The sequence below is a fragment of the Rosa rugosa genome, chromosome 4 (assembly GCF_958449725.1).
Source record: "Rosa rugosa chromosome 4, drRosRugo1.1, whole genome shotgun sequence".
NCBI lineage: Eukaryota > Viridiplantae > Streptophyta > Magnoliopsida > Rosales > Rosaceae > Rosa > Rosa rugosa.
This window is the reverse complement of record NC_084823.1, coordinates 407,411-430,003: the sequence shown is the minus strand read 5'-3', so window position 1 is coordinate 430,003 and position 22,593 is coordinate 407,411. Positions and strand designations below refer to the sequence as shown.

General features: G+C 39.5%; 3 protein-coding genes across 3 annotated transcripts; 2 read left to right on the top strand and 1 right to left on the bottom strand.

Annotated features, from left to right (window-relative positions):
- Positions 1-1,204: 1,204 nt before the first annotated feature.
- LOC133743675 (uncharacterized) lies at positions 1,205-4,248 on the top strand. The gene is made up of 3 exons (XM_062171688.1): positions 1,205-1,541; positions 1,661-2,082; positions 2,734-4,248. The coding sequence occupies exons 1-3, from the start codon at positions 1,473-1,475 to the stop codon at positions 4,004-4,006; spliced, it is 1,764 nt and encodes a 587-aa protein (XP_062027672.1). The 5' UTR covers positions 1,205-1,472; the 3' UTR covers positions 4,007-4,248.
- A 9,365-nt stretch (positions 4,249-13,613) lies between these two features.
- On the bottom strand, positions 13,614-19,215 carry LOC133745977 (BRCT domain-containing protein At4g02110). The gene is made up of 10 exons (XM_062174135.1): positions 19,035-19,215; positions 18,861-18,950; positions 18,671-18,775; positions 18,386-18,487; positions 18,219-18,303; positions 17,942-18,011; positions 17,798-17,842; positions 14,974-17,706; positions 14,635-14,851; positions 13,614-14,415 (listed from the first exon to the last, which is right to left on the bottom strand). Exons 1-10 carry the CDS (start codon positions 19,119-19,121, stop codon positions 13,831-13,833), a joined length of 4,119 nt encoding a protein of 1,372 aa, XP_062030119.1. The 5' UTR covers positions 19,122-19,215; the 3' UTR covers positions 13,614-13,830.
- A 271-nt stretch (positions 19,216-19,486) lies between these two features.
- LOC133743492 (uncharacterized) lies at positions 19,487-20,771 on the top strand. The gene is made up of 3 exons (XM_062171446.1): positions 19,487-19,765; positions 19,836-20,055; positions 20,319-20,771. The coding sequence occupies exons 1-3, from the start codon at positions 19,560-19,562 to the stop codon at positions 20,532-20,534; spliced, it is 642 nt and encodes a 213-aa protein (XP_062027430.1). The 5' UTR covers positions 19,487-19,559; the 3' UTR covers positions 20,535-20,771.
- Positions 20,772-22,593: the final 1,822 nt, after the last annotated feature.

The following is a 22,593-nucleotide window of genomic DNA, read 5'->3' as shown; positions in this document are numbered from 1 at the left end:
TGGCCATTAGGGTAGCTATTAGGAAATAAAGAAAAGAAATTTGGGTTACAAGTCATATTTTTTTTCTATAGGATGGAGCAGATAATATATTAGATTAACAGCTCATGTAGCTCTAGACAGCTAGCATTACGTTACATTTAATCCAAGTCTACGATCCATCTATAGAATTGGTTTATAAAACCATAGTATTAGCAATGAAACAGACAATCATTAATTTATGTGACATTCAAGAAAGAATATCAATAGGGAATTAGAAAATGACATTTAACAAACCTGATTCATACACATAGTAAAATTATTTGAATAGGCCGTATTTTGAGCCACTAAATCTGAATACCAAAGTCAATCATATATATATATATATATAAATGAAACATCTATCATCATATTTTAATAATTGAATAAAAATTCATGATCATGATAAATACCTAGGTAAATTTACTGAAAACTTGTGAGAGAAATGTTGAGATACGTTGAATGATCGATTAAATCAAATATTTTGATAATTAGGATTTAGAGCATCGAAATACACTTACACTAACACTAACACTAACAAAAATGAAATGCTGGATAACAGTAAATATACGTTTTAGTTATTAATAAAAAAGTTGACTATAGATATTAAGAGATGAAACAAGTGAACTTTTGTATAGAAGAATTTTCGTGAATAAAAATAGAATTATTATTATTATTTACCGGAGTTGGGGTGTTAAATTTTGTTGGTTTTCAGTAGATTTAGTATGGGGAGTGCCGGTAGTTGAACCCAAGGACCCGTGAAGGTTGACCGGGTATATGCAGTGAGAATGATAAGGTGACCGGGTAGAGGCTGTGGAGTGCCTTGGTGATGGAGCCCTAGAGTGATAGGGCAGCATGGCCTAGGTGCCTATCAGACAGAGAGAGTGCCTGAATGTCTTGAGAGAGAATCTATCCGCTATCCTCCTCCTTGAAAAATCTAGTTCTTACTTCTAGTGAGAGAGAGAGAGAGAGAGAGAGAGAGAGAGTGTGATGAGTGTGTGTGGTGGTGCCAGCTATATATTTTGTTCAAGGATCAAAGCTTACCTTCTTTTCTAATTAATCCAAGGTCAAAGCTGGCAATTTCTGCCCTTTTCTTTTTGTTTTTGTTTTTATATTTGTTTTTGGAGCTTTGTTCTCCTCCACCACCTCATTCACTCTTCAAATCAAAACCCCATTTTAATTACAATTCTCCATTAATTCCTCTCTCTCTCTCTCTCTCTCTCTATTCCCTCCCCCCATCCCTCTTTTTTCTTCCTCCCATATATATACATTTCTTCTCATTCCTTATTATCCCATTGTTTCAGAGTGAGAAGGGAAAGAGCACAGGAATTATGTGTATGCTTTGAAAGGGAGGAAAGGATCCATCCACAGACAGAAAGAGGAGGTTCTTGATTGTGAATGGTTAACTCCTCCTCCTCCTCCTCCTTTTCAACTAGAATACCCCAACAACAACAGCAATGGCTGCTGCTACTTCTCCTTGCGTCTCTTCTAATGACAAGAAGCACTGGTGGCTTAGCACTAGAAAGGTAACTAATTAATTGCCATCTTACAATATTCCCAAACAAACAATCAATCTCTTTCTACATTATCCATTAATCTCTTCCTACGTTACGTTCATTCTAATATATTCAAATCTATTGCGCAGATTGTGGACAAGTATATCAGAGACGCCAGAAGCCTGATTGCCAGTCATGAACACAGCGAGATCGCCTCCGCTGTGGGACTACTAGACGCGGCCCTCGCAATCTCACCGCGGCTCGAACAAGCCCTCGAACTCAAAGCCAGGTCTCTGCTCTTTCTCGGCCGATTCAAAGACGTGGCCGATATGCTCCAGGACTACATTCCCAGCCTCAAAATCGGAATCGAAGACTCCTCCGGCTCATCCGACTCTTCGTCGTCTCAGAATCTGTCGAGGGAGCGAGTCAAGCTTCTCTCGGCCAACAGCACCAACTCCTCCTCCGACTCGCCATGTCAGGATCCCTCCTTCAAGTGCTTCTCTATCTCCGACTTGAAGAAGAAAGTCATGGCAGGCCTCTGCAAAAATTGCGACAAGGAAGGGCAATGGAGGTAAAATTCCTCTGTTCCATTGGTATTGGTTTTTGCAAATTTGCTTTGCGTGTTTCTTTTTTTAAACATAATAATTTTCTGGGTTCAACTTTTTATGACTATTATTAATGTCTGAGATCAGACGCCACAGGTAAGTAAGTTAATGGGGATAGGTTGGTGTTCTTCACCCTGTGCCTTTGAGTAAATGCACTGCCACCTATATTCTTTCCAAACTTAATTTTTACTTTTCTCACAGCCAAACAAAAAGATTGCTTGTTTTCTGTAATCACATCACTTTTCTTTCAACAATTATGTTAGATGCTTTTTACTGCTGAATTTGCCTCACTGTTTTGCTTCACTGTTTTTTTTTTTTTTTTTCTTTCGGAGAGAAATTATTAATTCGACTCGGAAAACATTGGATCCCATTTGTTTTTATACCAACTTTGACTACCAAATTGTCATAGCCAGCTAAAAAATTTGAATATGATATAGGCGTTCAAATTAATGTTATAAAAACCTGTTCACACTGTATTTTCCAGAAGGCTAGGTCTTCCTTCACCCTGATTTGCTTGCACTGTACACTACTAGCTTGCCCTATTTTCGCTTACTAATTTTAATTCCAACAAATTAAACACAAGTATTAATGGTGATCGATATTGCAAATTGACACAGGTACTTGGTTCTGGGGCAGGCTTGCTGCCATTTGGGACTAATGGAGGATGCCATGGCCCTCCTCCAAACCGGCAAACGCCTCGCTGCTGCCGCATTCCGCCGCGAGAGCACGTGCTTATCCGACGACAGTTTCTCCTTCCCCAATTTTTTCAACAACACATCCTCGTCCTCCACCAACAATGCACCCTCAACGCCCCCGCGGACCTTAACCGAGACTGAAACCGTGACCCACCTCCTCAGCCACATCAAGCAGCTCCTCCGCCGCAGAACTGCAGCCCTCGCTGCCCTTGAAGTTGGTGCATACTCCGAGTCCATCCGCCACTTCAGCAAAATCCTCGACGGCCGGCGAGGTGCACCCCAGGGATTCCTGGCCGAGTGCTACATGCAGCGTGCCTCAGCGTACCGGGCTACTGGTCGGATAGCGGAGTCCATTGCGGACTGCAATCGGACTTTGGCTCTTGACCCCAGTTGTATACAAGCATTAGACACAAGAGCTGCACTTCTCGAAACAATCAGGTGTTTGCCGGATTGCTTGCATGATCTAGAGCACTTGAAGCTTTTGTACAATTCAATTTTGAGGGACCGAAAGCTTCCCGGTCCGGCATGGAAAAGACACAACAATGTCAGGTACAGAGAAATTCCGGGGAAATTATGTGTTCTGACCACGAAGATACAAGAACTGAAACAGAGGGTGGCTTCTGGAGAGACAGGAAATGTGGATTACTATGCTTTGATCGGTTTAAGAAGAGGGTGTTCGAGGTCCGAGTTAGACAAAGCTTATTTGTTGCTGTGTTTGAGGCACAAGCCTGATAAGGCCACTGTTTTCATTGATCGGTGTGAGTTAGCTGATGATCGCGATATTGATTCGGTTAGAGATAGAGCAAAGCTATCTGCATTGTTGCTGTACAGATTGCTCCAGAAAGGTTATTCTAGTTTGAGCACCACCATTATGGACGAAGAGGCTTCTGAGAAACAGAGAAAGAAGGCTGCAGCTGCACTTCAAGCAGCTCAAGCTCAAGCACAGGCTCATGCTCAGGCCGCACAGGCTGCAGCAGCGGCGGCAATTCAAATCCAACAGACCCAAGAAGCCATGATTGAATTCGAATCTGCTTCCTCAAATTCGAATTCGAATAGTAATAGGATGGTTCATTCATCGGAAGCGAAAGCGTTCCAAGGGGTGTTTTGCAGAGACATTGCGGTGGTTGGGAATTTGCTGTCGCAAGTAGGGTTTAACCGCCCAATTACGGTCAAGTATGAGGCATTGAGCTGCTGATCATCAGCAGATCAGCTTCCAAAATTAGAAACGTTGGAGCTTCACCGGCGGGGCAATGAGTCTTATCTATGCTTCATTTTGTACAAAGAAAAAAGAAAATTTGAAGACGTTGCCGGGAAATTTTGTCACTCTTTCCCATTTGCTTATCTACTATTACTACTACTAGTGTTAAATCTACTATTTTACTACTGTACATAATTTTCTACTTTCGGGATTATGGCTCTAGCTTAAAATTCACTCGATGCCTTGTGTTTTCCTTTATATCTTATTATCTTCAGTCCTACAGATTTAATTTGAAGTAATAATAAGGGAAAATTTCGCAAACAGTACACCAAGTAAATGCCACTAATAATTCTTATACATAAAGTTTCAAACCAAACATTTCGGTACACGAAATCTGAAACTCGACCCACTATCAGTACACGACGTCAATTTTTGACACCAAAATGTCCATTATGCTCTCAGTTCTTTTTTTTTTTAATAATTTTTTTTTTTCTGCTATATTTTTTTTCCTTCGTTTTTTCTGTTATTTTTTTACCTTCGTTTTTTCTGTTATTTATGTACTAAAATTTATGTTTTGAAACTTGATGTACTGAAATTTAGAGTGAGTCTTATTTTGGATACGTTTGATGAAATTTTCTCTAATGGAAATGGTGGTGGGTGGGCACTAAGCCACAAATGTAATGTCACTGTTATAGGCTTATAGCAACAGCAGCGGCATGTTTAATTATAACAGTGACATTGTAGAGAGTGATGGGAAGAAGTGAGATAAATACAAGATGATGCCATGTCTTATTATGTGGTGCCTAGGCAGTGGCATTTATAGTTTTTCACTGGTTTGCTCTTGGCTTGTTGCTGATATTTCCATGGATGGAGCTGTGTGGACTGGTCCCTGACATTCCCACTAATTAAGATTGAAGAATTTGTTTACTAGTTCACCTTCAAATAATAATACAGGAGAAGTAGCGTATTCAATGGTGAGCCAGGTAGAAAGAAAACGTGGCCGGAACTGGAAACGAGGACAAAGCTCATCTCATCGCATCGGAAAAAGGTTTTGTCAGTCTTCCACTTTTTTGTGTATTATTTATCTTGGCCGATGATTAAAATGGGTGAGGCAGTCGGGCCAGTAAGGAGAGGGTAAAGTCTAATCTAATCAATGAGGTGCAACATTTCATCACACAAAACAATAAAAACAAAGGGCTTATCATTCAGACACTTTGAGATGTCAATTCACTTTGCCACCCATCATTACTCCTCCTCCTCCAACTCAACAGTATTCTGGGTCTCTGTGTCTCGTAATAAGATTCCGTACGGGTACTATGACCCTGGTCCTCTTTTGTTTCTTGCTTCACCTTCTTTCTTTTGTTGCACCCAAACCCAAACCCAAACCTCGCTCCTCCCATGTGACTCATATTTTGTGCACATTTTTACAATCCCGCAAAATTTCTGATAAATCAATGAGCGGGAAAAAATGAAGCTTCAAAAATAAAATAAAACTAAAATTTCCATTCAATTGAAGTATTGAACTCATTCCTTATGTCGACGATCATGTCTTGTGTACATCAAGAACCTTTAAGTGGGTGGTTGGAAATGAATGAGTTTGAACAACAACCCAAGCCAAAATCCAACTGCCTCGCCATTGATCGATTAATTACAACAACAAAACCCTAGTTGGAGTTGGAAGCTTGAATTGAATTCCATTTCCCTGTAAGGACCTGCCTGGCTCTAACGACTTGCCGGCCTTCTCTGCCACAATAAAAAGATTACATTATTATGGCTTCTTTGATCTATCTATTCCCAGTCGTTTTTTTCTTTGCCAGAACAAGTAATATTAACAACATACATAAATATAAGCTAGGCATCCTAGGCTCATCATCCTTCTACTTAATTAAATATAAGCTAGGCATCCTAGGCTTACTACTCCTTGCCGTTTGGTTTTTTTTTTTTTGGTTACAAGGAAGCCCGAAAGGGTATTTAACGATTATTAATTCATGGAATCTACCAAGTATCCGCCAACTCTCTCAATTCAATTCTTATTGTGCTTGGCAACGTAAGACGTACAAGACATATGTATATTATACGTACTTGGTATTCCCTGTCTGTTACCAGGGGAATGCAATGCACATATAAATACTAATTAAGGCTGGGCTTTTAATGATGACAATTAAAATGAGGACTTTATGAGTACTTTATAATCAACAGTTGTGAGACCCACTTTTCGATTACAGCAAATCAACTATTATATATATATATATATATATTTGAAATAAGGGCCGGTGTGGCTGCCCTCAGGCCTTCATAAATGAAACTGACGAATACAAGGGGGGTCGTTGAGCCTAAACCCCATATTACAATTTGCACCAAGAGTACATCCAAAAAAGAAATCATTAGACGACTCTACTAAACAATTGTATTCCAATCCACACCAACTAGCAAAGAACGCGCTCCAGACGGTTCTATTTGCTTCCCAGCGGTGACACAACGGAAAAATCACTTGATCTGTAACTCTAATACAGCAATCATAATGTCACTTCTCCCAGCTTTCCTATCATGTTGTCGCTAGAATCTATATCCAGTGGCACGAAGTCTCACCCTGCCACTAAGAGGCAGCGACCATTTGACAACGCAAGGAACTCGCCGCCTACCTAGAGCAAACAAGGCACTTTGAGTGCACCCGCAGGCAAAAAGCTCGACTATCCCTACACAACTATTAGATATTTAGATATTCATGAGTAGTTCATTTCTGTAAATTTTCAACCAAATTAAAAATTATAAAGTTATTTATAATTGTGATTTATCATTTATGAACATGAAATATTCAGATTAGACAAATTTGGTTCGTTCATTGATATAGTTTGGTATTTTTTTTTTTTTTAAAAAAGAATTTTTTTTAAAAGAAGAAATGATGCGGCTGTTATCAAACTTTGATTAATGAAAAATACAAGGGGGGACATTGAGCCTAAAACCCTGATTAAAATAAGCATCTAAAGAACATTCCAAAATGATATCAGAAGTCTCTACAAAATACATGTATTCTAACAAGCACTAATTAACAAAGAGTGCTCTAGTGGCTACTCTATTTACTTTAATATAACGGTGATATAACAGAAAGATAACTCAATTATCACGAAGCATATATAATTACCAGTATTACAGCTTTCTTACTATGTTACAGACGGAGAACATATCCTATGACACTTAGTTTCATCTTGCCAGTAAGAGGTTGCAACCATTTAACCATGAATCGTCGCCTTACTAGGCCAGACAAGCACTTAGAGTGCACACACATGCATTTATCCTGACTAACCCTACAAGGCATGTAGGGACTTATTACACTAAATCAAATAAAACTGATATCAAACATAAAAAGAACAGCCCAAGGCTTGGGCCAAAAAGAGTGCACAAACCTAAGCAACAATCCAAGAAGCAAGAAGATTGCAGATCGCCAGCAAAGCTTGGCCTAACCCCACCACCCGCGATGCCTCACAACCACCTTCGCCGGACCGCCGACATCATCGACCACCATGCCCGTCGGGCCTTGGAGTAGCACTACCCTTTCCATCCAATCCCTACCTCAGATCAGACTCATGCCACCCAACCCAGACCATATCAATCCGATCAAATCCAAGCCACGCTGCCATGAGCTCGTTACCACCAGGCAGACTCCGTTCATGTGACAGCTAGCCAGTCCGCCAATCAAGCCAGCGAGGAAAGAACCAAGGCCAGACGACAGCTGCAATCTCATTCTCCTTCAAATCATACATTATTACCGCAATCCCCCGATCAGACTTATCGCCAGCATATCAGGGGCTTTGGCGTCACATCAAATCTAGACTAAGTCGAAAGAGACCCGTTTAGCAATAGCGCAGTAAGGAATAGCCGTTGGATAGGAATAGAAGTTTTTTTTTTTTTTTTTTTCTCAGATGCGTGCAAGCGCGTTCCCTGAAACGCTCTAGATATGTGGATTCTAGTTTGATATCATAACGATTAGTAATTTAGAAGAAAATTTTCCTAAGTGATCTACTTCTTATACATACCTAATGGTTAATTACTGAAATGTAATAGACACGTAAATCTCACAAATGTTGATTAAAAAGTTCCCATGTAGTCATGTAATCCTCATTTTAAAGGTCATCTTTAGAGTCCCCTCCCCACTAATAAATATATACGGACCAGATAATCGATGATTATTTATATATAATGAGCTAATTAATAAATCCTTTTTACATGGAGAAAACATTATTCAACATTGCAATATTAACTGGAGTGAGTTATATACTTGTACTTGTGTGTAAATTAATTGATCTGGTTGCTTTAACACTTTAACCAAATCATTAATTTGATTCACTTCTATAATTAAAGGGGCGCTGTCCAATACCATTTTAAGTAGGAGTTAAATGGTCCTTTACTTTCCTTGCAAGTCATGAATTAATGTTGATATGATATTGAGATGAACCCTCTATCCCAATGAATTGATATTGTCTTTTTTGGTCAACGGGAGGGGGATTCAGTGCACCGATACAAATGAATGGTTAGATTATATTAAATACACTCTTAGGTTATTAATAAAAATATTAATTATAAATATCAAGGGTTGAGATCATCTTATAAGTGTTGGGTCATTTACACCATCGGTGAATAGAATAATTTCCACATTTTTTATAGCATGTATCTATATATTGATCGTATTTAACTATTTATTTAGGATTAGTTATAAGAGCAACTCCAACAGCTTCCCTATAATTTCTGTATAATAGGGAAGCAAAAGTCAAAGATTTAGCATATTTTTCTTCTCCAACTCCAATAGATTCCCTATTTTACAGCAATCTCTAAAATCTCCATATTCTTCCTTAAAATTTTAGAGATTGCTGTAAACATAGGGAATTTGGTTTTTTCTTTCCTCAGTTTCCCTAAAATAGAGATAGTTATGAGGAATCTGTTGGAGCAAAAGAGGTTGATTGTTCCCTAAAATAGAGAAAAATCAAAATATGGAGAAGCTATTGGAGTTGCTCTAACTGAAAACAAAAATGGCAACAATTTAAAGGTTTAGACAATTGGTTGCTATAATTACTGTTTCAGTTTTATGGATGTAACAGTGTGTTAATTTTACAAGTTAATTGAGCAAATAGTATTGTAGTCTTAGCTAATTTTTGCGAGTTGGCCTGAAAGAAACAAATCCATAAAATTCAGTTTCAGAAGAGCCTGTTATTCTTTGAATTTTTTTTAATCGATCGTTTTATAACGAGGTTTGCTTTTAAGTTGGTCGCTTGAAGAAACATCAAACTAACTTGATGATGATCGATCCTAAAAACTTATTATATCATATTCACATTCATGTGAGTTATCCAATTATACATCGATAATGCAAACTGCATCCATCATGAATAATCATATTTCACTCGGATAAAACAAGTTTATCTTATGACATTTCGATAATTGCCACTGGTTGTTGGTTTTACAAAAGTAGTAGCTAGGACATCATCTCCGGCCAGATCGAGGAGGACCACTTGGAGTTGCTAATGAATTGATTATCTATTATGAATATTCTTTGGCGCTGTAATTGCGGTCTTAATTACTTTGATCGATCTTAATCTTGCATGCTTTTTGTCTCCCATATTCCCTAACAAAGTATAGTCAAGGTAAATAGGTGGTTAACTTTTTGCACATAATTAAAAAGTGAAAAACTCACAAACAGTACCTGAACTTCAAGCCACTAATAACTTTCGTACCTCAAGTTCAAAAAATATCAGATTGGTACCTGAACTTCTGACCCCCGACCTAATATCAGTATCTGGGAACAGTAAAATCGTTAATGGAGTTAATTTTTGAAAGGTAAATATGTCATTTCACTGTTCATCATCTCCAAAACTCTCCCCTCTCTCTCTGCAAACCCAGATTTTTCATTATCTTCTTCATACCTCACACACACAAACCCAAATCGACCAAAGGAGAGGTGAGAGGTGAGAGGAGTTGGTGGTGGATGGGACGGTGGCTATTGAAGAAGTGAAAGGTTGGTTGATAGTGGTGATGAGGTATGAAGAAGAAGAAGAAGAAGAAGAAATCTGATATTGCAGAGAGAGGGGAGAGTTTTGGAGATGATGAATAGTGAAATGACAGATTTACCCTTCAAAAATTAACCCTGTTAACGATTTTACTGTTCTCAGGTACTGATATTGGGTCGGGGTCAGAAGTTCAGGTACCAATCTGATATTTTTTGAACTTGAGGTACGAAAGTTATTAGTGGCCGATATGTCGGGTACTGTTTGTGAGATTTTCCCAATTAAAAATTGGTTGGTAAAACTAAAACACAGAACTTTATACTTGCCATATATAGGAAAGGTGAATTGATGAACAACCCATGTTGTAATTATGACAACGCACTTGCACAGTTGCATGCTTCTGCTTGTAATGCAGTGCTGCTTAATGCTTTGCTCTGTGGCTGTCTCAAAGTCCACTTATTTTGGTTGATATGTATGCAGGGATGTATATATACAATTCATTATTTATTCTGTTTGAGTTTGATCTGAAATTTAGTAGGTGCTCCGTGCTTGGTCAGAGCTGGAATTGTATTGTATTGTAACATATATATTAGGGTATTAGTGCGTGACTATTGACGTACAGCTACTCATTGTTTACTTCTATATTCTATAAGGGAAAATGATAATGAAAAACAGTATGATATAACTAAGCAGAGACTAATTAAATAGATAAATGTGTATACATCGGCTATTGCCATTGGTGTGGGGGAAGTGGGATTAAAACATGCCTCGAGCTCGATCGCATATCTATGCATGACCTATCTCTATCTATCTCGCTGATATGATCGAGGTCAGATTATAATTTACTTGTCAAGTCTGACCTTGCAAATTAATTAGTTCATGTTAGCAGCTAGCTAGCTACCTAGCTAGCCTGAGAAGAAACAATGCATTATTATTGTTTTCAATTCCAATTAACATTAAGTGGAACCTTTATTCCCTAATTTTAAAGTTTATACTTAGTTACTTGCGGCGAAAGAAAAGGCGGCTGGGGTTGCATTGCTTCTCAGGAAGGCATGCACTAAAAAACTTAAAAACGGTTCTCTTTTTATCACTTTTTTTTCTATTTCCTATTTTCCCTTCCCCGGTATCCTTTCCCTGCCAGAGACTTTAAGCAAGCATCTTCACCAATTTCATCAATTATAATCGTTCCACCAATCAGTGCACCACAGCAGGAAAGGAACTTGATCCTTAGGCCCCTATAGAACAAGACTTGCGCCTGAACTGATATGAAAATTAAATAGAAGAAATTAATGGAATGACAAGAATTAGTAATATAAAGACGAGGGTGGTGGTGTGAGAATAAAGACGTGATATATGTTTGAATGTTGGGGACATACATATGTTGAAAAGAGGGTGGGTGACTGGACGATGATCAGATTACTCCGTCGTGGCCAGATATAATGAGAATTATGAGATGATGTCATGTCAGTGGCTGGCGCGCTACCATGTGCTTCTTAATTATCATCCATCATATATGTGCCTCCTAAGTCCTACCTCTCTTTCTTTTTTTCCATCTCTACTTCACTACATGCTAATTTCAGCTTCATCTCAACCATTCATGCCTTGTTGTGGTGCTGCTTGCTCAGATTGTTCACATCACCCCGTCTAATTATTATTCCGGTGTGAAAGCACAAAACAAGAGTACAAACGTTTCAGATGAAATAGACTAGTACTAAGTAGGCTCAAAGGCAAGTCTTGGCCCTTATTTATTTATTTATTTTTTTTTTTTAAAACTTTTTTGCGGAAAAACTATTAATTGAGTTGGAAGCCTTTGGAGCAACCACAATTTATTTGTCAAACAACAAGGCATTTGAGGCCTCTCTTGGAACCAGATTGGTCCAAAAAGCACTAGCACTAAGATCATGTCCTAGATTAGCTATGGCGTCAGCTACAAAATTTGCCACCCTAAAAATATGTCTAAAAGTCCCTTGAAAAAAAAAAAAAAAAGTCTAAAAGTAATGGCTGAGAAAGATGCAGCAAGAGTTTTGATATCCTGAATAGTCTTGAGTAGTCTCCATGGTGGTTTCATGGTTCCATTATCGATTACTAATTTTGAGTCACCTTCGACCTCAATCATGTTGTAGCCTCTTTCTCAAGCACTAGTAGGACTGTCTCTGAGTGCAATAGCTTCTGCCATTGGAATTGTTGTGTTTCCAGAATTTCTTGCAACATCATAGAGAGGTTTTCCATCACAGTCTGGAATAACGAAGCCAGCTGAGTTCCTGTTTACTGAACCATCAAAGTTAATTATAACAAGTTGGCCTAATTTTGTATAGTTGTGCTAACAATAAGCAGTGATAACTTTTAGTTTATAGATTAAGTTGCTGTTGAGTAACTAAAATTTTAAGATAAAACATCTATCCATGTTTTAACTTATTTGTTAAGCAATTTTTGACATAATTAAAGTTCTCCCAAATAAGAGCTTAGAAATAACTTTTTAGCGGATTAAAGCAATTATTTCTCTAACCCCAATGCCTCTTGATGTGTATGTTCAAAACCAAAGGGTTCCATCAGTCATATACCCACATTTGACAAAGGACGAATGGTTTACAGCAACTTTTCACTCCAGTGAGGCCTAATGCAGAACCCAAACAAAAACAGCCCAAGATAAAGCTAGATATAAAAGACCAAACATAACAAGATGTGTTTGAAGTTAGAATTTGGTAAATATGTCAATCTTTAAGCCAGCACATTTTATAAATCATGTGACAGTAGCATTTCTTAAGCTATACTTTAAGAAAGGCCTAAAATCACGTGAAAGTATAGCCAAATCAACGGGACTACCACTCCATTCTTAATGGTGTTATCTCTGGGATGTGAGCTGTAACGTCTGTTCTAGTTTTTCTTTTTTTGTTCCCTCTTTGCTGAGGTTGTTACTTTGTTAGCTACTGTTTCTAGTTGTTTGCCTGGCTTTGTTTGAAGCCTGGTTACATATTCATTCATTTACCAAAAAAAAAAATGTTCCACCCCCACTAGCAAGTAGCAACTATAGAAAGAAAAAAATCGATTCCCGAATATGTGCAGAAGTGGTGGCATGATGATGACTGGGAGGGAAAGCCGTGCCATCTTTTCAGAGTGAAAAAGCTATTCCTTGTTGATTGCCATCTTGGCAAGGGCAGTATGTAAACCTTATGCTGCATAAAATGACTAAACAAAGCTACAAGTGATCGATCTAGACGGCTTTAGCAAAACACATACACTACTACTAGTTATGGCCTCTGGCCCTCTGGAATGAAACCTGAACCACGAGCTGCCCCGTCCAATATACTACCCAAGTCGTTTCATCAATCTCCGAAAAAATAAAAATACATACTCTAGGTGAGTTGCTATATATACACCATAGCATGCAAAATTAACAATTCCAAAAGTCCTAATGTAATGAAATCCATCTCATCAAAACACTCCTACAATAAATAACGAGAATTTAACCTAGCTAAAGGAACAACCATTTTGAGTTCTAATTCGGTGAAAATGATAGCCAACCTGAAAAACAAAGTAGGAGCAGTATTTGAAGTTCATGTACTAAGAGCTCATTAGTGCACAAAAAAGACCCAAACTCTGGGCAAATATGTGAGTAATGACATAAATACAATTCCTATCAATAGAACTGCAATGACGCTAATACAATATTAATGAAGGAAAAAGATGGAAAATAAAGCCACTTATAGTGAATGCAGTACAAAGGAGTCAAGGATACTTGCCCTTCCCATGTTCCTACATGACGCATAATGCAATTCTGTACAAACATATAAACTCAACATACAATAAATTACACCTTGGGGACAATCACTTGCTCTTACCCTTTTTCCTTTTCTTAGAGGGATTACTGGCATTTTTGCTTTGGCTACTACACTTTGGACAGAACCAGTCACCCTCTGGAACATCTTCAAGTGGCGGACTGCAGCAGTCAATATGAGTGCCAATCCCACAGCCAACAGAGCCACTTTCGTTGCCACATATCAGCATCACCTCTCCTCTGTCACAAGACCCACAACCCACGCAGGGTATATCACTGTTACCAGAATCATCCATAGGTGTATATGTATGGTTCTCCTCCTCTTCCTCCACCACAACCAAAACCTCTTCTGCCTTGTTTTGCAGACGGCCAAATGACTTTTCGGCCCAAGCATGAGTATTGTATAGCACATGTCTCTCAAGGGGGTATCCAGGTTTGCACACATACTCAACCAAGTAATCAGCTACAACACAGGGTATCTCATGTTTTAAAAACTCCTGTACCCACATATCCACACGCGGCATGCCTGGGCTAACAATGGCAAAGTCAACTCCTGAGTTAAGGAAGCGGGTGTAAGGAGGACAAGTTGCTAATATTGTCCCATCACCAGCCTTCACCACGCGCTTCAGAGTATCCTGTTTGTGTTCCAAGAAGATGATCTCAGATGACAAATGCATGCTCCAGATAACAATGGCATATCATGAATAACCAGAAGAAAACCTAATTTACAGTAGCTTTGATAAACTGCAAACAACAATGCTCCCAACCAAATGAAAAAGAAATTTTGATGATAATATCTATTCTGTTTATAAATTTGATGCAGAAAAATGCAGACATGAAATTTGAGAACCCACCAGACGTGGTGCAATGCAGTCGCCATATATAATAATGCGCATTCCATGAAAGGCACCATGACCTGTTCTCTCTCTCAAGAGCCGCCACTTTCTTGGAGCCTCTAAATTGATTGTACCATCTTCACTTAGGCCACTCTTGTACCATTCATAAGGTTCCTCAGCCACAAATTTTCCTGCCTGATTACTAGCTGCCAAATAATCACTCTTAAGAATCCACCTGCACCAAAGGTATAATATATGAAGCATCTATTTGATGAAGCAGTTTAAATAAAGCTACAGAAATTCAATTAAGTGACACCACACTTCTCAAAATAAGCCTTCAGTATTGCGGTAACAAACCTTCCAGATGCTGCAGCAGCAAAAAACTTTTCTATCCTGCGAATTGGTTCTGGAATGATGAAATGTGTTGCCTGGTAAGACCAGTTATGTGAATCACGGCAGCACCTTCCCTTCAAGCGCTTGATAATTTGCTGAAACTCCTTTCTTTCAAACTGATGTCCACTCAAAATAAACCATTCAGGTTGAGTTTTAACTCTGTCTGAAGCCTTCACCTCTTGTATTGAAGAATTCCGACTGATCTTTGCCAACTTTTGATTGATCTCCATTGGAGTAAAATAACATTTAACATGTGATTTTTCTGCCTGCTCTTTCGCCTTGCTTATATTTTGATCTCCACAAGCAATTGGCCTGTTTTCCTTCAGTTCAGACGAGTCCTCTGGCTTACTTTTGGGTTCACTGCAGCACTTAGATTTGCCTACTGGACATGCAAGTCCTTCCTCTTCCATCTCTGTCTCCTCAGTGTTCTCAGTCTCAGTGGCGGCAGGAGAAGTCTTCAACTTGGTTCTACCCAAAGGACGCTTTTTCCCATTGTTCTTCTTTCCTTTAGCACCATCTCCTTTCGAGGTTGATTCAACCAGCATAGAAACTGACTCTCCTTGTTCATTTCCTTTTATCTTTTCCACTGAGGCCATTGAATCACCATGGACACAGGGCTCGGAGTGATTTAATACATCCTCAGAGACACCTTTCTCCGAGTTCATTTTATCAGTGACGGCAGGAACAGTCTTCAACTTAGTTTTACCCAAAGGACCCTTTTTCCCACTGTTCTTCTTTACTATAACACCAACTCCTTTTGAGGTTGATTCAACCAGCACAGAAATTGATTCTCCTTGTTCATTTTCTTGCATATTTCCCATCGAGGCCATTGCATCACCATGGGCACAGGGATCGGAGTGATTTAATAAATCCTCAGAGACACCTTTCCGTGAGTTCATTTTATCAGTGATGGCAGGAACAGTCTTCAACTTAGTTTTACCCAAAGGACGCTTTCTCCCACTGTTCTTCCCTTTATCACCAACTCCTTTTGAGGTTGATTCAACCAGCACAGAAACTGTCTCTGCTGGTTCATTTTCTTGCATATTTTCCCCTGAGGCCATTGCATCACCATGAACACGGGGATTGGAGTAATTTGATATATGCTGCACCCCTTCTGATTTCTCTGTCGTTTTTGCTTCAAGTATACTCTCCAATTCATGTTGATCTTCTTCCGCAGGAGCCTCAGTTTCATCATCCAGAGAGTCGATTTTACTCTCAGAAACATTTCCAGATGTAGTAACATCTTTAACCTCTGCCATCTTCAGTGCTTTTACACTAACATCTGGAGAAAGTAGATCAGGCTTTAAGGCAGTGGGGGGTTTCTCCTGGTTTGCTGCATTTGTATCAACAGTGGCAACATTTAAGGAGGCATCTTCATCCAAGTAAACAGAAAACTTGTGGTTTGCTGAAGTTAACTTCGGCCTAGAACCTAGAGTCTTCTTGGAGAGCATCTTCTTCCTATCTGATTTTGTCGAGTCATCAGTTCCACCTTTATGCAGGTCCAAGTTAGCAAGGTCGTTGGAATTATTAATCACCGACGGTTCGTTTCTTGGAGATGAACCCTGAACATCTTGTTGCTGATTTTGTGGTTCCAATGTTTCGCTCACTGTAGTTGTAGATTCTTCCATTACCAATTCTCCAATGCCAGGCTTGCTGGATAAGGGGGACTTTCTTAACCTCTGAAATGTGGATAGAGGTGTTCTCTTGTTGACATTGCCATCTTGGCCGATCTCTGAGATCAGAGTTGTGGAGGAAGGCACGTCACATGTCAATGACTTCTTGGTTAAAGTAGATGATTTTGTTGGTGACACAACAGCACCTGAGGTTTCTGCAGCATTCAAACACGTCATAGTCTTATCCAGAGATTTTTCATCATTTCTGTTAATACAATGACTAGTAGTCTTATATGAACGATCAATCAAAGATGCTGGTATTTCTTTAGGAGATGTATCACATGATGGACTTCTCACAAAGCTTGACCTTGCATCGTAACTTGTCTTCTGTAATTTGGGGCTCGCATAAGAATGATCTACTGTCCTTTTTTGTGGCAATATACCAGTTGACTCTTTTTCATTGTGTACATGATTTCCTTTCAAGAGAGCTTCCACACAATTAGAGTCAATTTTTTCATTTTCTTCCGCCTTGAAGGAAGAAGAAGCAAAATCATCATTGACACTTAACTTGCGAATAGGCGCTTTAGAAGACCTACTTCCATAGCTTGATTTATCTCCCAAGTATAATGGAAGTGTGGATTTCCATGGTGATTGCCTGGAGTAGCTTAGTTTCCTATCAGAATGAGGGGGTGACCTTTCAGCAGATCCAAATGTAGATGCCATGTCATCTTTCTTCTTAGAATCTGGAGTTGTGTGATGGACGTCATTATGCTCACCAAGTGTGGCATCTTTAAATTTACATGCATCCTGAGGGCTAGGTACCTTGGAAACGTGAACGTCAAAAAATATTGAAGCTTGATCAAATTCATCTTCATTCCGAGAAATAGATTTCTCAACAGAATTTTGGGGAACCATAGGCACCTCTCCTTCTGACTTCGGAATTCGAAAAGGAACTGGAGAACCAGCCTGTATATTGTGGCAACTCTTATTCATGCTTCTCCCAACAGATTGCTTTATAAAGGTGTCTTCAGCCTCATCTTCAGAATCCCTAGCCTCAGCCTCCATTATCTCCAACTCATAGCCACTGTTGATAGAGAATAAAAGCTCAGGACATACATTTTCATGGTTACAGATAACAATTTTACTTACTAAGATTCCATGCACAGCCATCTCACCTCTGGTTATATTTATCTTCCTGAAGAAGAACCCAATCCCTTAAGCTGCAAAAATGCAACAAGGAGATTATATGGCAATTTTTCTTCTTATTGAAACATTCTTAGAATTCAAAACATTAGAGAATTACCAAGACATGAACTTACCAATCTTCCAACCAGCGATGATTGACAATCTTAATCTGAGGGAGTTGTTTGGCAAGTTTATACTTGTCCCCTAAAGATGTAAACAAGTTTCAGTTTTTTACATTTGAAGAAACTGTAATTAAAAGAATAATATGAAGCATAGAGTCGGAAAAGAAAAAGAGAAACAAACAGTCACAGAATGCCATCTACTTGATCACTACAGACCGTACTTATCCTTATATTATCAGTACTCAATTTCATGTAATTATTAATAAGAACCACAGGGAAGAAACCATACCTTCAAATTTATAGCAAATGAGATGAGTGACTTTGCTCGCCACCAATGGTTTAGAAAACTGAGCACCCATTAAACCAACCATTGTCTGACAAAAAAAACAGAATCAAAACGTAAACTGGCTGCATTTATGTTGCAACTATCCAAAAGGGATAAAACCAGAAGCATACCATAATGTCATCTCTATCTTGTCCATGATATCCAGTCAAGCACATCAGTAAATTCTTGGCACCAGGAATACCATTCAAATGCTTGAGAGGCCTGTATATAATCTGCACAAAACACAAGAGTACGCAAATCCTCAATGTAGGCTCCTGAGGTTTTGAAATTTTTTTGCACATATGAATATAACATGAAACTTGTTTATAACTGTGCAATAAGAAGAAACATTGCTTAGTTTCTAACCACAAAATTATAGGGAAACAAGATGCGAAAAGATGGGATGGGAAACTCACAGCGGCGGCATCAAGGGGCATTCCAACATCAAAACTATGATGAACCCACAAAGCCGTGACAACCGTTTTGCCGTCGTTTCGAGCAGCAACACATACAGGATGATCCTATACACAATGGTGTAGAGTTGAGTGATTACAATTTAAGCTTGAGACACGCAATTTCATAATGGGAAAGTGGAAGAAGTCTCACATAGGTAATCCTATCCACAATGAGGTGAGTGCAATTTGGGGAATAGAGACCAACATCAGACCCACCGCAATCTAGCAGCTTAGATCGAACCTACGCCATTCAATTAACACAAAAGTAAATCCACAGAAAATTTGATGCTTCTCATAGATAGAAATCAGGAAGAGGATTGATTACCTGGCGTTCGTTCATGGGGTCGAAACCCAAGAGAACGAAACGGACGCCCAGAAACGTTTTGGGCGGCGGAGCACGGCTGTCCATCATCGGAGGACGACGAGGGTTTTGAGTTTGAGTCTGAGAGTGTGTGTGTGCGTGTATCGCCTTAAAGCCTCAAACTTGCTGTGGAAGACTGACTGACTGATTCGGAATATTGAGAATTTCTTTCTTTTTTAATAATTAGGGTTTTACTGAAAGAGGGAGGGAAATTAATTTTTTTCGTTTTTTGATTTTGGTGCAGTGGCGGGAGATCGGGATTGCAACACGTGGATCATGTTAGTGGACAGGTGTGTCGCTTACCCGGCCCATAGACCCGAGCAATCACCTACCGTTGGATCAGTTGGTAAATCCAATGGACGAGAACGGGCCCACCATCGGAGACTAAATGTGAAGAGTTGTGAGTAGGTGAAGTTGATCGATCCCACTGCTTAAAATCTCTCTAAAATTTTTGGGAATTGGAATCTGCAGAGAGACAAATTCTGAGGTATGGGTTGGCTGACTCGATTTCTAGCGGCCGTGGCATTCTTAGCCATCGGAGTGATTTTCTCGCCGGAGACCTTCGGATCCAAATCGGACGGTCCGAAGTCGCCGACACTCTCCACCTACCTGAAGCTGGCTCATCTGCTCAGCTTCTCCACCGCGTTCGGCGCCGCTCTCTGGGTCACTTTCATCGGCGGCATCATCATGTTCAAGTATGTTTTGTTCTCTTCCAATTTTTTGATGAAATTCAGAATCGGATTTGAAAATTGTATTGAAAATCAGGAACCTTCCGAGGCATCAGTTCGGTAATCTGCAGAGCAAGATGTTTCCAGCTTATTTCAGCCTGGTGGGGATTTGCTGTGCCATATCGGTTGCTTCGTTTGGGTATTTGCACCCGTGGAACTCTTCCACTGTAGCAGACAAGTACCAGCTCGGCTTTTTGCTTTCTTCCTTGGCCTTCAATCTCACCAATTTGTTCGTCTTCACGCCCATGACTATTGAGGTAACCTAACTCACCTGTGCTTTGTTCTAAACTTCATTTACTCTTAGTCTTCATGAAATTACAGTTTTATAGTAGCTACCGAGTTCTTCATTCTTACTTTCTGAGCAACACAATCTGTGACTATGTTGAATTGTTTGATTTATACCGATGCCATTGTTTTGGTTCAATACTGAAACTAGACCACTGCTCTCGTTTTGTGCATATCTTTCTTTGCATTCACTTATTTTCTATCTGTGTTAATGTATGCCATGGTGGTCTTGCAGATGATGAAGCAGAGGCATAAGGTAGAGAGGGAAGAGAACATTGGGGAAGAAGTTGGATGGTCCAAAAATGTGCAAGTTGCAAAGGTGAACCCGAAACTAGCAGCCATGAATAAGAAGTTTGGGATGATTCACGGGTTATCATCCCTTGCCAATATTATGGCCTTTGGCAGCCTTGCCATGCACTCATGGTACTTGGCAGGTAAACTTAATCTGTAGTTCGTGAATAAACCCAAGTTCCCCTTTATTTGGGGATTGGAGGAAGGGAAATGTTCTGTGCTCTAGTTGAGCTACGGATTTGATCCATGACCTAATGTCTTATTCTCTGCTTGAATGTTACATGTACACGAATACAATTATCTCATGCTTGTCTAGGAATCATAATTTCATAAGACTTGATCATCGGAAGTATGAGTTCTAATGAAGATGATTTACTTCCGTTTTTCTTCTCTTGCATATTTCATTCTAAAATTTCTCTTGTTCTAGTAGGCATTGGTTGTTTGTGCAATGTGAATGTATAATGTTAAGATTTGAGAGGTCACTTTGTGTTGTTCTATTTGACTACTCGATTTCAGTAATGGATTGAAGGATGGGAAAAGTGTTGTTCTTTCCGTTGCTTGCTAGTTTAGTCTAGTACTGGATGTTGCCGAAGGTTTGATTGCACTTGCTTACTCGGTCACTTTTGTCCTCTTAAATTTTAAGGTGGTATCTGGCCTGAAAAACCCCGTAGTAATGTTGTCTTGAGTCTGACTGTACTGTTACAAAATATCATTGCACCTCAGGAGACCAGCAATACAACCGAGAGATGGGTTGTTATACATTGTCATAACTTGGCTGGCATTTGAACGAAAGAAAGGGCCTCTTCCAGGTCGAAGCAGCTCCAACTTTTAATAATATTAAAGCTTCTAATGGGTTTCTGCAGATATTCTATCTTTTGCTTTTTTGAGATAACTATCATTATAGCTGCCAGAAACGGCGAAAATACATCAGGTTCACGGCTTGAATCATGTCTCTAGACCAAGCAAAACAAAAAACCTAACACCGCTTATTCATACTACTAACTACTAAGCTTGTTTATTCAAAACGAGCCTACAATTAGAAAAACAACCTAATATTTAGAAAGTTGAAACTCAATTTTTCAGGCTGCACATTAAACGAAAAACTAGACACACTAGGGCGTATAGTGCATAGAACAGGACAAAGCCCACTAGACATATTGAAATAAATTGGAAAACTAAAAGAGGAAGCCGCCCAAGGCCTAAAGGAAAGCCAACCCAAAAGTTGGTTTAGAGCAAGTTCAGTCGTTGGGTCACCAGATCATCAGGGCAGGAAACTATTCACTGCCACTGGATCTTTGCTTCCACCCGTTGGGTCAGGGTCACCAGTCAGTTACTGTTTATCAAATCTTTTATTATTATTTTTTAGTGTAAATAAAAAATGTATGATGTAAATAAATACTATTGATGAATATTTTGGAAATCCAACCAAAGAAAATTTTATGGGTAGAAAAATGATATATCCACCGATGACTCAATTTCCGACGAATTTTTTTTTTTTTATAACTCCACCGACACTTTTATCACATGTACACCACCGACAATTTATTTATAGGAAATTTTGGTTATATTTTTTTTTGTTACCGTTGTAATCTAACAGTTACTAATTACTATATATATATATATAAACCTTATCTAACTCCTTAGTCATTCACCATTAGATCCCATTCATAATTAAAACCAATGGTCCAGATTTGTGGACCGTTGGCTTCACATTTTCAAGGCTTCCAATGGCTACAGGCCACGTCACCCACCCACATGCCACAACCTGACAAAATCCCCACTCCCACACGTTGTAGCCTTGTTTCCGCTAGAGGAAAAGCGACTGCCATGCACTTTTGGGTCCTGGCGCGTCTCCCCTCACCTCTTCTTTTTGGGCCAGCGTGGCATCCTGGGTCACGGCCTCAGTCACCATGGTGCCCGAGATGGTGTCCTGGGCCTCCCACTGTGGTCTTGCCCCAACACCGGTGGAAGCATGAATAGTGAAAATATCTTCCCCCAGGTCTGCTTTTGACGTGGTGCCCGGGCATGAGAGAGCCCGGTGAACTTGCTCTTAGTCCTTGCCTCACTGTGTAGCTTCGTTTAAGACACCACAACAGCCGCCGTCGCCGCCACAAAATGAGGAACAACACCACCCACCGTGGCTCCACCTCTAACGACCTTGACAAACTTATGGACCAGAACCCCAGTGCCCCAATCCACCACTGTTCTCCATGATACTG